Source organism: Salvia miltiorrhiza, chromosome 8 (genome assembly GCF_028751815.1).
Source record: "Salvia miltiorrhiza cultivar Shanhuang (shh) chromosome 8, IMPLAD_Smil_shh, whole genome shotgun sequence".
NCBI classification, from domain to species: domain Eukaryota; kingdom Viridiplantae; phylum Streptophyta; class Magnoliopsida; order Lamiales; family Lamiaceae; genus Salvia; species Salvia miltiorrhiza.
Window position 1 is genome coordinate 34,915,625 of NC_080394.1, and position 15,735 is coordinate 34,931,359.

Consider the following 15,735-nt stretch of genomic DNA (forward strand, 5'->3'; position numbering starts at 1 on the left):
TTGTGGAGGAAATTGGTCAAGGAAAAGGGTATTGCTCGAGAAAAACCCAACTCCCGGAGGTGTACCTCAATTAGGATTTGACTATAAAAACTCGATTATGATGTTATTTTGATGAGAATGACGTTATTTTTCAATCATACTACGTTACATACATCATAATAAAATAGCTTGTGGTTGAGATTTCTTAAGGAAATGGGTATTGCTCGAGAAAAATCCAATTCTATAAGTTTTGCCACCAATATAGGGCACAACGGTACAAATTCGATTATGACACTATTTTGATGAGAACAAACTCGTTCTTCAATCATATTACGTTGCATACATCATAATAAAGGAGCGTGTGGTTGAGATTTCTTAAGAAAATGGGTATTGCTCAAGAAAAACCCAATTCTAGGAGTTTTTGCCCCAATATAGAAAAAACTCGTTCTTAAGAAAATGGGTATTGCTCAAGAAAAATCCAATTCTAGGACTTTTCACCAAACTTGTGGTGCTACATCCGCCGAGACGTTGTCGTTTTACCTTTGGGGAAAATCGTCAACACCGAAGAGCACTACCGGGGCGATATTCTTCTTGCGGGAAGAGTTCCATCTCGACTCGGCATCACTTCTAGTTTGTTTTAGTTTCTTTGTAATTCAGTTTTTTTTTGCTTCCTTGTTATTTCTAATCGTCTTCTTTCCTAACACAGTTTTTCGTGTTTTGTTTGTTCCTTTTTGAGTTGTAAAAGTTCTCGATCGTGTACCCGGTAATAACATATATATATATATATATATATATATATATATATATATATAGGGGAGGGCTAGAATAAAAATACATTTTTGTATAAAATAGGAACAATTTTCAGCCCTTAGATCATCAAGATCTACGATTGATTCATCACCTTGTTGGATGAATTCTGGTCCTGAGTTCGAATCCCAAAGGTAGCGAAAAATTTATTTTTCGCAATTCATACAGTTACACAGCCAATTCATACGTGTTCTACATAGAATTCAAACATTTTAATTTGTTTATAGTTTATACAAAAAAATATATTTTTATTCTAGCCCACCCTTATATATTTATAATAAGCATGTATTGAATATGAGTTTTGAGCTATGTTGTGTGAGTTGTGCTACTGTGAGTGTCGAGTCTGGTGAGAAGTGGCAGAGAAGGCGGCAGTGAGGAAAGGTGAGGCGGCGACAATCGATGTCTGTTTTCGCCGGTGAAAAGACGAGGAGGGGACGCAAGGACTATGGGGTGGGTGTGTGTACGTCCGTGTGTGTGGGTGTGTTGAAGAAGAAAGGATTTTAAAATAGGGTTAGGGTTGGGCTTAAAGTTTTGGGCCTCTTATGAGCTGTGAATTTTATTGATTTTGGGCTCTTGCCTTTAATTGTTGGGTCTTTCATTTATTCAAATTGGGCTTAAGCTGGGCTGCCCTATTATAAATAAAGTGGGCTGCGAAAATTTTAAAGATTGTAGGCTGGAATATGAAATAGTCTAGGCCTTTGATTAATTTATTATTTGGACTTAAGCTATATTTATTAATTAAATTCTTATGGGTTTGATTATTTTTTTTAAAGAAATGATTTCATAATAATAATATTATTATAATTATGTGTGCATATAAAGTATAATTGCTTATTATGCGTTTTAAAGTACAAAATGAAATTTGCATTAACATTTTGCAAATAAAATCATTTACAATTAAATTGATTTTATTTTAAATCCAATTATTTTAGAAAATCGAGCAAGGATATTGTTGATGTTCTTAGCTCAAGTAGGGGTGTGCAGCCGGACCCGGACCGACCCGTCGGGTTTGATGGACCGAAAGTTTTAAAATCTCAGACCGATCCGGACCGATTTCTAGGACTGGACCAACCCAGACCCGGACCGAACCCGAGCAACGGGTCTGACCCATCGATAATCTAATTAATTTTTTTCCTTTTTGGTGATTTACCTGTATAGCGAAGCGATCCTATGACATACCAGTAGAAACATTCTGTAATTAAGACTTGTTGTATATGGTGAATGATGATTGCACAAAGCTTCTGTAATGTCATGGAAATTACTTTAACTCCGAGCTTTTCTTCAGAAGCAAAAGCCTTCTGGCATCACTAAGTGCTATGTGAACTAGAATACTAGGAAATAGATATGCAGAGTAAGATTAAACAAATTCTCATAATGATATAAAATATGAATTTCCAATATGTAGTTTTCAATTTGAGTTGGAGTTTGAATGCAATATGATTTTGAGTTGAAATTCAGTTTGCAGATTTTTAATTACTAGAAATTTGAATATTAATTTTATTAATATTATTACAAATATTAAATATAAAATAAATAGTTAATTATAAATGTACGGGTTCGACCGGGTTTCGACCCGGACCGACCCAAAAAAAATTCGGTTCTATAAATTGGACCACCCGGCCCGGACCAAACATATATAGTGGGTGGGTTGGTCCGGTCCGGACAGAACCCGTCGGTCCGGGCGGGTTCGGCGGGTCCAGGTTGGGTTTGTTCACCCCTAAACTCAAGTATTTAGTTTTCAACTTTTATAATTAAATTTTGGAAACCTGACGTGATGAATCGAGATGTTTAGCACATTCACTAATTAGATGTTAAATTAGCTTCATGAGACCTATTAAGAATAGAATTTCTTGTAGGCTTTGTGAATCAAGGGGATTAGCGCTGCTTTCCCAAGACAGGTTCTTATGTGTACAATCTTTCAGGCTTTTCCTATCCACGTGGGCTTACTTTACAAATGTATGATTGAGTTATTAAACTCTAAATATTTCACGAAATAGAAACCGTTTATCCAATAAAATATTTTGTGCACTGTGTTCTGTTTAGGGCTTGCAACAATGAATCGATCGAGGTTATCTCTTGATCTAACACGTTATTTGAGAATTGTGTACACCTATTAACTGACTCAGTGGGTTGATCTCCATCGGGCACTAATCATGTATGAGGTGTTATAAGGGTGCTCAATGGAATGTGTTCCAGAGCATTGTGTCCCAAATGGGAAGCTTCCCTGGGTTACGCCCTCAGGTCAAGCATGAAGGAGTAATGAATTCGACAGTGAAATGATTTTTCATGCTTAGAAGCAATTTATTTTAAAATATTATAAGTTATGTTTCAAATGATTTGATAAACAACTCTTACAAAAATATGAAATGTTTCAGAAAATATTTGCCCACTGAGTACATTAGTACTTAGCCAAAATACTTTCAAATGTTTTCAGGTTGATTGGTTGGTTCTGACGGGACAGAGCTGAGGCTAGAGTTCAACTTTCCTATTTAGACTTTTGCTGTAGCAATAACTCTTATGTGTCTTTTGTTTTCTCAACTTAAGACTTTCATGTTATATATCTAATGACACCTCTGATCTAACATAGATTCTTAACTAGTTTTATGTTAATGAATGTCGATTATCAGAAGCATGAACTTGTGATCCAAAGGGGCATAGCCCGACTTGCTATCATATTATTCGATTTCGACAAGGTTTTTTCCTTGTTTATTTCTATGAATTAGTCGCACCTCGATTATTTTTATTCCTTCAAGAATTAGGGTGTGACAAAATGGTATCAGAGCATAAGTTTTCTTTCATGTCTCTGATAACCATAAGCTTTTGACGTCGAGTCTAGAATAGTATCTCTCGACTCCTAAGAATGTCAGTAACCCTCAGCTCGCTGTCACACTGCCGCAATAAAGGTACAATTTAAGAGCTTCAAAAAGTTTTCAAATCTTATGATGCAAAATGCGCGCCTTATGTTTATGATGTTATGTGAATTACAAATTATTTTCATGTTGTTATTTTGGGTTTCTGACTCGTATAACTAAGCTCAATGTCGTGTTTGGGACTACCCAACCCTTAACGATTCATTAAATGTTATGTCGTGTTTGGGACCATCCAAGCCCTTAACGAATCAATGTATGTATGGTCGAGTTAGATTTCTTGAATCTTTACAGCATAAGCAAAAAATTTCATGAAATGGACATTTAATGTCCGATTCAAGGTTTCAAAGGAAACAAATGTAGGTATGTATGTAGGAATGAATTAATGAGAAAGTTTTATGTTGTTGTTTAGGTTCACTGCCTATATGATTAGAATGATGAGTCCTTTCATAAATTGTTTGAGTATCACCCAATAATGCTTTGGAAATGTTAGTCGTGATAGCTCCACTAGAACAAAAAAGGATGGACTTATATGGTACCAATGATTTATGATTGAAGTACTTAGAAGGTACTTAAGCTAGAAGTTCACTTAGAACTTTATAAGAGAAAAGAAGTTGACACGATTGGGGGCAGAGCTCCCATGTGACTGAGAGATTCGTTGTACTTGGTCTGGCCAACCCACACGACTAAAATCTCAGTGGTTGTCAGCCAAGGTTTTTAATCTTGAAATAGAGCGTCATGCCAATGAATAGACTCGTACTTTATAGTTTTCACAATAAGATCTTATTTATCGCGATAAGCACAATAATGATTAGGATGACTTAGTTTGTTATAGGTTCTTGAAGTACTAGAAGGTGATATTCTCACAATTAGAAAGATACGATAAGCATCAAGCTGTCTATTGACCTTCGATCAGTAGAAACAAAACGACTTCTATAATCTTGAGCGATGAGCCAGAATAGTTACTGAGTATGATAAAGTTTTCAATTAACTGTCAAGGTGTGCCCTATATCTGGTGGACAATAATCAGAATCGCATAAAGGAGTTCGGAAATGAATTGCGCCCATGAGATGTCAATTTTCCCTAGCAAGCCAGAGAGATTTTACGTATGAGCAAACAATGAGCAAGACTTTTATCATCGAATCACTGTTACCAAGCAAGAAAAGAAAAACTCCTACACAGTCTGGATATACACCACCTCAAAATGATGGTAAAGAAAAGAAAATGGAATGAAGGAAATTCTGAAATGGAAACAAAGCACTAGAACGAGAATTAAAATATAACCCAGCCTCAAAGCCAGCAACCTCAAGCTAAAAAGGTTAACTTTTTGGCTAAAGTGCCAAAAGGTCCATCAAGAATAATGTCCAAAGGGAGCAAATGTCCGTTTTAAACCGCAGAGAACTTGAGCACTATGCCTCACCAATCCCAAAGTTGAATTACTTGACTTATGACTTAGAACTCGTTGTCATTGCGCACATGTTGGAAATTTGGAGATACTATCTGTACGGAGTTAAGTGTGAGGCCTTTATAGATTATAAGAGTTTGAAATACTTTTTCGAGCAAAAGGAATTGAAACGTAAGACAACGAAGATGACTCAAATTAGTAAAAGATTATGATTGTACCATCAATTGGAGATTAAGATAAGGTATTTCAGCACTAAACAAGAATAATTGATTGGTCGCTTGCTTCATTTGGTTTAGAAATGGGTCACCATCCGGAGACAGTATCAAGTTGTGTAGTTGCACTAATAACTAAGTTTGATTTGCGAGAAATTATTGTGAAGGCACAAAAAGAAAAATGGATAGTGGAGAGAAAATGTGTCTCGCCTCAAGAATAAGAGAAACAAAAGGATTCATGAAAGCTAGAGATAATGCACTAATGTTTGGTGAAAGATTGTGTATGCGACACAAGATAGAACGAAAGAATGAGATCACAAGCTCACACACCCAGGAGCATAAGAATCTACCAGAATTTTGAGGAATTTTTTTTGGAAATGAAGAAATGAAAAGAAATGTAACGTCGTTTGTTCAACGATGTCTCGCTGTCAGCAAGCACTTTTGTGAGATGAAGTAGGTGAAAAAAGTTCTAAGATCCAAAACTAGCATAAAGGATGGTTGAGAAAGTCGACCACATCAAGCAAAGAATCAAATAAGCAAGATGAAATAGTCCTAACCCAGGGCATAAGTTATGAAGCTAGTCTAGATACTTGGATCTCAAGGTTCAAGTTTTACGGAACAAGAATGTTCTCATTATGTAGTGGAACCATCACAGGAGGAAAAAGGCAAAATAAGAGCTTAATGAAAATAAAGCCTTTTATCCCAAGCTAGAATATCAGAGATGTAATTTCAATGACGAATTTTTTTTAAGGAGGGAGGGATGTAATACCCCGTTTCCTTATAGATAAGTTTAGAGTAATTTTGAATTTAAAGTAAATAGCATAATGTATTATTGAGACCTGAACTCATTTGAACCACTCAAATCAGTCCAGGTGTATATTGTATAAAATGGGAACAATAATTAGGCCTTAAATCGAGAAGATTTACAGTGGTCACTTTGATGAATAAATTTATGGATTAGGGTTCAAATTCCAGATGTAGCAATTTTTTTTTAATTCTTAATTATTTTTTAGAAAATTCATAATGTTTTATATAAATTCATATTGTTTCATCGGGACCTAAACTTATTTGAACTACCCTATTTATAATACTTCTAAGGAGACATCAAAGTGATGTTGGTTTCAGTTTGTAAGCAGTAAGATCTAGGGTTCAAACTTCATTGCTCTCTATCCACCAAGTATATATATATATATATATATATATATATATATATATATATGGTAGGGTTAACATAGAAACCCCTCTTAAGATGAAAACTAGGAACCAATTTAAAGCCATTGATTTAAATAAAATAGAGGGCTGAGATTAAACTATAGATGCACAATTTCGATTGCATAGATGCACAATTTCGATTGCATAGATGCACAGTTTCGATTTGCTTGAGTATTTTGCATTGTTGGTTTCAATTGCATAAATTGCATATTTTTTAAGTGCACAGTAAAATATAATAGATGCACAGTTTCTTTTGTTGAACAAATCCTTAAAAGAATCACAACTCGCAACAATATTTTCAATAGGCAGTTGTAGATTACTTAACTGCCAACACTCTGCAGCAAAAGAGCAATTGAAGAAGATATGCCACAGATTTTCGTAGCCACTTTGACATAGCACACACTCGCCACCAACCGCAATCCCTCGAGAAATAAGCTTCTCTTTCGTAGGTAAATTATTTCTGCCGTAAATCGCACATAAAAACAATATTAAAACTATTCAATGTGTGTCTGTAAATTGTACATAAAAATAAAGAGTTGGTCTCCCATAAAGGAGACCTCACCATACAGTCCAGGTCAAACTCATGCAGATGCTCGTCTACCCCGTTTTTTTTTTCATTTTTCTTTTCTTCTCGTCCTGCTCCATCCTGTTGTTATATTGCATGCATATGACATTTTTGTTGGAGATTGGTTATTGAGTAACTAATATTTGATTAATTTTTAAGTACCAAAAAAATTTGATTTAGCAAAATTAAATGGCACAGGATCGATCTACGTTTCGTGTAGATGATCGCAATATATTTATTTACTCAAAATCGACTTCCGGTGAGTGAGAAATAATTAATTAAAGTTAGGTACTTGAAATGTGGAGTTGTGAAAAATGATCAGCATTAAAGAGAGATTAATGCTTATCCCACATTGATTTGTGGATAACATTTATTGCAGTATAAAAGTTATTACATCAGAGCATGTAATAAAATTGTGTGCACACGTGACGGGTTGCAAAGTCCACACGCGCGCGCCGCTGCTGCCGCCGCCACCGCGCGCCCCAGCTCCGTCGCCCGACACCCGACACGTGGTTGTGGACTTGGATCTTGGCAATTGGTCTTTGGGCTGGCCTTTGGGCCTACCCTTAGCTCCCAACTGGCCTTATCTTTTTGGACCACCGATTTCTCGATCCAAAGAACGAGGCCCCAATCCGTTTGGGCCTACACGTGCTTATGGGGCTCGACCCGACGGGTCCAACTTGAAGCTTTCACACCTCTGTAACTCTCGTCATAATGGGACGAGAGAGAGTTACCTAGCAGATTTCAAACAGCCCTGCTGTTACGGATGTTACAAGGGTAACTCTCCTGCAGCACTTGAACTCCATCAATTGGAATTAAGGCTGCAGGCTCCCCCTATTGATGTGGTCTATGCCTATAAATAGAACAGTCTCCATGTGTAACACCCCGTTATTTCTTAGCTAAATTTAGAATTATTTTGAACTTAGAAGTCAGGATGATTCACGCCGGATATAAAGAAAATGAATTTATTTTAATTCCAACAAAAATGATTTACAAAAACATTTGTAAATTTAGTTATTAAATTTATATGCATTGCATATTTATTTAATTTAGCATTCAAAGCATTTTCACGAGCTTTTATTTAAGCAAACACTGAAGAATTATTACAGTTTTCATAGTACAACCCGGAAGACTTTTTATTTTATTATTTTATTCCTCCCACTACTCCCACCTATTTCCACTCACACGTTACTTTTGTCTTCCACCCACCCACCTATTTCCACTCACACTCTTTATTTTCCACCCACGACACTTTCCCTACAACTTTAATTCATTCACACTCACATACTCCCTTCTTTTGCAACTCAACTTTTAGGCTGTCTTGTCTCCCAACACTGCACTATAACTTAAAGAAATATCCTTAGTAAAAACTCCTCCTAAGCAAAAACAAACTCCTCCTCATCCTTGAGGGAACGATTCTGATCCTTTAAACACCAGAAGTAATCAGCCAAGGCAGGTAGAACCAGCAAAACAGCCGATCAACTCCTCAAGGTTTTATTTTAAATCCCTTGTATTGTTAATACCATCAAAGTATGTTCTTACCCTTCACAGCACCAAATCATTTCAGATTTTCAGCAACATAAAAACCCATGAGATTCTGTTAAAGATTATACCTTTAATTCATTTGCATAAATTTTCTTCGAGTATTATTAAAGACAAGCAAGGAAATTCCATATAGCATTTTCAGATTATGCACATAAGAGAGTGGACAAATGACATTCATGTATTCATACTTTTACATCAGAGCATGTTTGTTTTTAAAAGAAGAGAAGAAAGAAGAGTCTTGAGTTTTGTTGGTGCTTGTCGTGTCTGTGTTGCTGTTGTTTTTGAGTCGAGGGAGGCGGCGGCAACTCCACCGCTGCCATGGGAGGAGACGGCGCAAGGGGGGGCGTCTGTGTGTGGGCGTGTGCTGTGAGGGTCTGAGCGGAGAACAGTGGAGCGGCAGCTTATCGCTGCTACTCGCCGGAGTCGGGGAAGAGAGCGGCTTCCGCTGCTCGTTGGCGGAAGTCAGAGAGGATGGAGGCACGGCACGGCAGCGGCGCTGCTGTCGCCCGGCCACGGTGAGAGAGAGGGCAGACCGACGGTGGTTGAATTCAGCTGCTATGGCCGCTAGGGTCTGTAGATAGGGGGAAGGGTGAGGGAGATGGCCGACCTCGGCACTTCGGCGGAGGGAGGCAGAGCTCGGCGGCCATGGCTGCTGTTGCTCGGCCACGGACGGAGGAAGAGAGAGGAAGTCGACGGCACTCGTCGTCGCTTCCCTGAGTCGCCGGAGATCGAGACTAGGGTGGAGGTTGAAGGAGATATAGGTTGAAGGAGATATAGGTTGAGGGAGATGGAGGCCGGTCGCCGGTTGTCTCGCCGGAAGGAGCCGCGGCCGTGGGATATGGCTGAGAGAGAGAGGTCGAGAGAGAGATGACAGATTTAGTTGTATGCGTGTGTGTGTTATGCGGCTGGGAAAAAGAAGAAGGGGGGAGGGAGTGTGGGCTTTAGGTTTGGGTTTTGGGAATTGGGTTTGATTTTTGGGCTTTGAATGTTGGGCCTTTGTTTTAAATTTTCAATGGGCCGATTTTTATGAGTTTTTGGGCCGAGTCAGTTGGGCCGATATTCTTTTATTTAGCTGGGCTCGATTTATTTTATTCAGTTTGGGCCATGTGTTTTAAATGAGTAGAGTTATTTTTATCAGTGGGCCTCTAATTATTTTAAATCATGGGCTGCCCAATTATTTAATTTAATTGGATTTATGCAGATTTTTATTTAAAGGAGATACACTATTTTAATTAATTAGACTTATTAAGTTTGATTAATTATTTTTAATTTGCATAATAATATTATATTATTATTATGTGCATATTTTAAGTAAATTACTTAATAAATGCTAAGCATGACATGAAATTGCATTTATTTTGCAATAAAAGTATTTAATTGGTTTTAATTATAATTCCAATTATTAAAGAAAAATGAGTAAGAATATTGTTGGTGTTCTTAACTCAAGAGAAATGTTTTCAATTTTTTATTCATTAAATTTTGAAAACCCGGCTAAGTGAATCATAGAATATTAAGCACTACACCATGACTTAAGATTAGAATTCAAGAAGACCTATTGAGAATAGATTTCTTGTAGGCTTTGTGATGACCAGGAGGATTAGCGCTACTTTTCCAAGACAGGTTTATATGTGTATGATCTTCAGGCTTTGCCTATCCAGGTGGGCTTACTTTCCAAATGTACAAAGTATGATTGAGTTATTAAGCTCTAAATGTTTCAATGAAATGCAAATTGTTTATTTAATGTAATGAAAACTGTTTATCCAATAAAATGTTTATGTGCACTCTGCTCTGTTTAAGGCTCGCAATTCATGGATCGATCGAGGTTCTCTTATGGCCTAACACGTTATTTGAGAATTGTGTACACTTGTTAGTTGTTTCGGTGGGTTGATCTCCATCGGGCACTAATTCATGTAAGAGGCGTTATAAGGGTGCTTGGCTGGATGTGTTCCGGAGCATGTATCATGTAAAGCCTGCCTGGGTAGCGTCCCGAGGTCAATTCAACTTGTCTGAGTTACGTCCTCAGGGCAAGTGCAATGGGAGAAATGGATCCGTCGGTGGCTAAAAGGTCCGGGATCACAGCGAGTAACAGAAAGGGAGTGTGACATGTGCGCACAAATGAAAGAAAATGTTTTAACATGCTTAGAAGTTATTTCAATTTAAAACCTTCTAAGTCATGTCAAGTATGATTGGATAAACTGTCTTTATTAAAATATAAAATGTTTCAGAAAATGCATGCCCACTAAGTACATTAGTACTTAGCCCAAAAATACTTTCAAATGTTTTCAGGTTGGCTGGCCGGTGCTGACGGGACGGAGCTGAGGCTAGGGTTAAATTCCTATTTTAGACTTCCGCTGTAGCAACTACTCATATACGTCTTTTGTTTTTCCAACTTAAGATCTTCATGTTAAATTTCAAATGATATATTTGACCGAGCTTAGATTCTTCACTACTAAATTTATGCCAATGAAAGTCGGTTGTCAGAAGCATGAAACAAAACTTATGATCCAAAGGGGCATAGCCCGAGTTTCTATCCTATTTCGGGTTTTAACAAGGTATTTCCCTTGTTTATTTCTATAAATTATTCACACCTCGATTATATTTATTCCTTCAAGAATTGGGGTGTGACACCATGCATCCAACACACATAACATATAGCATACAAACACTCTGCATCCACGCACTCTCTCTGCATTTATAGTCGGAGTTCTGTTCTCGCCTCGTTTCAGTTCACCGGAGCTCGTTGGTCTGCGGTGCTGCTACCCACGAGACGACTACCTGGGCGTATCTCGTCTTGCGGATAGAAGATCCTCCTCGACTCGGCTACATCTTTCTACGGGTTTTTCATTCTTGTAATCTCAATATAGTTTAGTTCATTGTAATTCTGATTTTCTACTTTTCTGTCTCATTGTAATACGCCAGCAAGCATTGTATCTCTAACAATTTTTACTAACAACAAATGACATTTTTATTAATAACAAATAACACTTTTATCAATAACAAATTAATTCATGCACATAAAATGTGAAATACAATGATATTTTTCTTAACAACAACTGATATTTTTATTAAATGCAAATAAAAATAATATTTTTTATAAAAATAAATTATACGTTACAAATAACACTTTAATACATGTAAATGACATAATAATAAAAAATAATACTTTGTCGGAGGTGGATGGCGGGAAGGAAAAAAGAGGGCGAAAAAGGGGGGAAGGGGGGATGCACATTTGATCCGATCGTATGATGAGTTCTCCCTGACGACAGAATTTGCCAAAAATAAATCTATATTAAAAAATTTAAGTGTACGTATATTCATCTTAGATCTACTTAAATTTGCCAAAAATAAATCTATATTAAAAAAAAATTAAGTGTACCTAATATATTTATTTTAGATCTAATTAAATTGAGTGGATTTTGGAAATAGCCACTTTTATATAGTAAAAATAAATTTTACCCACTAATATAAAAACTTAAAAAAATACCCACATTGACCATTTTACCCTTGCATATAAATTTTTTACAAATACCCACGAATTCACAACCAGTGAATTCACAACCAAAATAAATTTTGGTTGTGAATTCAAGCTTTAAAACTCGAATTCACAACTGAATAACAAGTATTGGTTGTGAATTCAAGTTTTAAAGTTTGAATTCACAACTATAAATAGTGTTAGTTGTGAATTCGCGTGAATTCACAACCAACACTATTTCAAGTTGTGAATTCACAACCAATAAAACTTGAATTCACAACCAACACTGATAATTCAATTGTGAATTCATAATTCAGTTGTGAATTCCTCAAGTTACTTGTGAATTTAAGAACATTTAAGTTGTGAATTTATAGATCTAGTTTTGAATACAAGAACATTGATCAATTTTCAATCCATCACCAAATTAACTATTTTTTTTTGCTCCTGCCACTCCCCCAAATCGGAAATCAGGAAATTAACCAAATTAACCATTTTCCATTTTCAATCCATCACCAAATTAACCATTTTTTAAGAACTTCTAGAGTTTCAGATCGGAGCCGGAGCGAGGCGATGATGCAGACTCGGGGCAGGGCGGCACTGAGGCGGCGTCATAGGTGAAGGACGGGGCGGCGCCGGTCCAAGGCAGCGGCGGCAGAACAGATCGAGAGGGAGAGAAGAACTGCGATGAGAGAGAGAGCGAGAGGAGAGAGAGAGAGAGATGTGACGGCGGCATCGAACCTTCGCCGGTCCAAGGCGGCGGCGGCAGAACAGATCGAGAGATCCAGTCCAAGGCGACGGCGGAGGGACGATCTGCCATGAGGAACGCGCGGCGGCAACGCCGATGTCGCCATGGCCGTCGTCGACCGCCACCGCTGTGTGCTCCAGTCGATCCGCCGCCTCAATGGCCGCCCTCGGCGGCCACCGCCGTGCTGCCTCCCGTGGCGGAGATGGAGGAGAATGTGAGGAGGTGGGAGGCGATATACATGAATGAGAGAAAGAGAGAGGCGTTGATGAATGAGAGAGAGAGAGGAGAGATCAGCGGGTAGAGAGAGAGAAGAGAGAGAGAGAAATGAGAGAATGAAATAAAATTAGGGTTTGCCCATTTATATAGAAGGGTAATTTAGTCCATTCAACAAAAAAGTGGGTAAAATTTTAAGTTTTAATTTGAGTGGGTAAAATTTATTTTTGTTATAAGAAAGTGGGTACTTTAATATATTAACACAATTAAATTTGCCAAAAATAAATCTATATTAAAAAAATTAAGTGCACGTATATTCATCTTAGATCTACTTAAATTTGCGAAAAATAAATCTACATTGAAAAAATTAAGTGTACGTATATTGAGATGAGATCTACTTAAAAAGACGTCGATGGGATTTGGATCAGAGGGTATGACAATAGAAAAAAAAATGGTTTCAAAGTAAATAAAATGAGAAATGCATATAGAGGCATTACACAAAATAGAGGTGGAATAGTTTTGAGAGTGTTGATAAATGCAAAAGGCCATCTAAGTTACATTTGTCGAGATTATACACATTATAATGAGTATTATATTCCTTTCAAATTAGGATTAAAAATTCCAGCTATAGTCTTTCCATGGGCTTCGGTAGCATTGAAATGACTATATTACCCTCTGGCTTCATCTGATTCTCACGGAATCCAAAATGAACGGCCCAGATGTTTTGATTGCGCACCAAATTTGAAAAAGTGGGTTCGGAAGTTCATTGAACACAGATGATTGTTTTGACAAAACCTGTGGACTCTCTCTCATCCCCACACATAGCAATAGCCCTCAAACTCCAGAAGAAAACCACCAAAACCATGGGCAAATAGCTGTTTCTCTCGAGAAAGAGATAAAACTACTCTTCCACAACCAAAACCAGCTGATTTCTGTACAAACGCCCACATTATGATGATTTTTGAGTCTCCCCTTCTATACATATTGCATTTTCCTGATTTCGTACCAAAATCACCTCTTATCTTTCCCTTTTCTTGATTTCCTTCCTAATTAATTCCCACGCAGGGATTATTAGAAACGTGGTGAATCTAGAATCTTCCAAACTCGAGTTTCTGGTCAATCTCGCCCAATTATTGAATTCGGATGGAATCGAGTGGAATGTCCGGTGGTATTTACTCAAACTTGCAACCTAGTATGCTAGGACTAGAAATGTCACTCCACCACAAATTGCCACCTCAGCACCCAATGCCGGCATTCCCCAAATCCAAGAACCAGAGCCTGACGCTGAGCGACGACGACACCAGCGCCGACGACGGCAAGAGGAAAATGTCGCCGTGGCAGAGGATGAAGTGGACCGACAACATGGTGAGGCTGCTCATCATGGTGGTCTTCTACATCGGCGACGAGGTGGGGGCCTCGGAGGCGGCCGAGAAGAAGAAGGGCGCCGGCCTGCTGCAGAAGAAGGGCAAGTGGAAGTCGGTGTCGAGGGCGATGATGGAGAGGGGCTTCTACGTGTCCCCGCAGCAATGCGAGGATAAGTTCAATGATTTGAACAAGCGGTATAAGAGGGTGAATGACATCTTGGGGAAGGGGACTTCTTGCCGCGTCGTTGAGAATCAGGCCTTGCTTGATTCCATGGATTTGCCTCCCAAAGTCAAGGACGAGGTCAAGAAGCTGCTCAATTCCAAGCACTTGTTTTTCAGGGAGATGTGCGCTTATCACAACAGCTGCGCCGCCGCGCAGCCGGAGGGGGCGTGCCTGCACAAGGCCCCCGTCACCCCCAACTTGAACAAAGGGGGCGACGAGGGTGCTACTAAATTAGCCGATGATGACGAGGGTGATGTTGATGAAGAGGATGAGGAGGAGGAGGAGGAGGAGGAGGAAGACGAGGAGGAGGAGGAGTACACGGATGATCAGAGGAAGAGGGCGAGGAGCAAGGGGGTGATTGAGCAGCTGGATGCGGAGATGGGCGGCGTGTTGAGGGATGCCGGGAAGACGGCGGGGGAGAAGAGGCAGTGGCTGAGGGCGAAGCTGATGGCGCTGGAGGAGCAGCGCCTGGGGATCCATTCGCAGTCGTTCGAGCTGGAGAAGCAGCGCCTGAAATGGCTCAAGTTCAGCAGCAAGAAGGAGAGGGAGATGGAGAGGGAGAAGCTGATGAATGAGAGGAGCAAGCTGGAGAATGAGAGGATGCTGCTTCTCATCAAGCAGAAGGAGCTCCATTTCATGGATCCGTCTTCTATTACTGGATGACCAAGATCAATCATTTGTACAGATCATCAACTTCTTCTACTTACTTAAATTTACAAATTTCCATATCAGTAGAGTAGCAAATTAGCTGCTTCTCTTTTCGTATTCGGCGATAAATGAGATTTGAACACGAATTTTTATGAGTTTCTGATGCTGTTACATCTTAATTGAAATGAAGATTGAGAATTTTTGTGTTGCAAAGGGGAAAGAATTGTATGCGTGTGGTGACGAGGATAGCAATAAGACAGTGAACCAACACGTCTGCGTCTGCAGCTGTGTATAATCATCCCATCTTCAGCTTTTCTGTCTGAAAAAGAAATTGTCCATGTTTTGTCCTACTGCAAACCAAAACCAACACGCCATTGCCAACCCAAAAATTAAAAATTGTGAGAGCACGCCCAGTGGGACTCGAACCCACAATCGCCTGATTAGAAGTCAGACGCCTTATCCATTAGGCCATGGGCGC

At 38.7% G+C, this 15,735-nt stretch overlaps 1 protein-coding gene, 1 long non-coding RNA gene and 1 other non-coding gene across 3 annotated transcripts; 2 read left to right on the forward strand and 1 right to left on the reverse strand.

The window, feature by feature from the left end:
* Positions 1-8,314: 8,314 nt before the first annotated feature.
* Positions 8,315-11,125, forward strand: LOC130997907 (uncharacterized). The gene is made up of 2 exons (XR_009093250.1): positions 8,315-8,538; positions 10,169-11,125. It is a non-coding gene; the product is annotated as an uncharacterized LOC130997907 (long non-coding RNA).
* A 2,340-nt stretch (positions 11,126-13,465) lies between these two features.
* Positions 13,466-15,415, forward strand: LOC130997908 (trihelix transcription factor ENAP1). Its single transcript, XM_057923331.1, has one exon. It carries the CDS (start codon positions 14,166-14,168, stop codon positions 15,270-15,272), a length of 1,107 nt encoding a protein of 368 aa, XP_057779314.1. The 5' UTR covers positions 13,466-14,165; the 3' UTR covers positions 15,273-15,415.
* A 247-nt stretch (positions 15,416-15,662) lies between these two features.
* Positions 15,663-15,735, reverse strand: TRNAR-UCU (transfer RNA arginine (anticodon UCU)). The gene has a single exon. It is a non-coding gene; the product is annotated as a tRNA-Arg (tRNA).

What these genes read in the sequence shown, in the direction of transcription:
- LOC130997908 (XM_057923331.1), top strand. Translation starts at nt 14,166, where the DNA reads ATGGAATCGAGTGGAATGTCCGGTGGTATTTACTCAAACTTGCAACCT.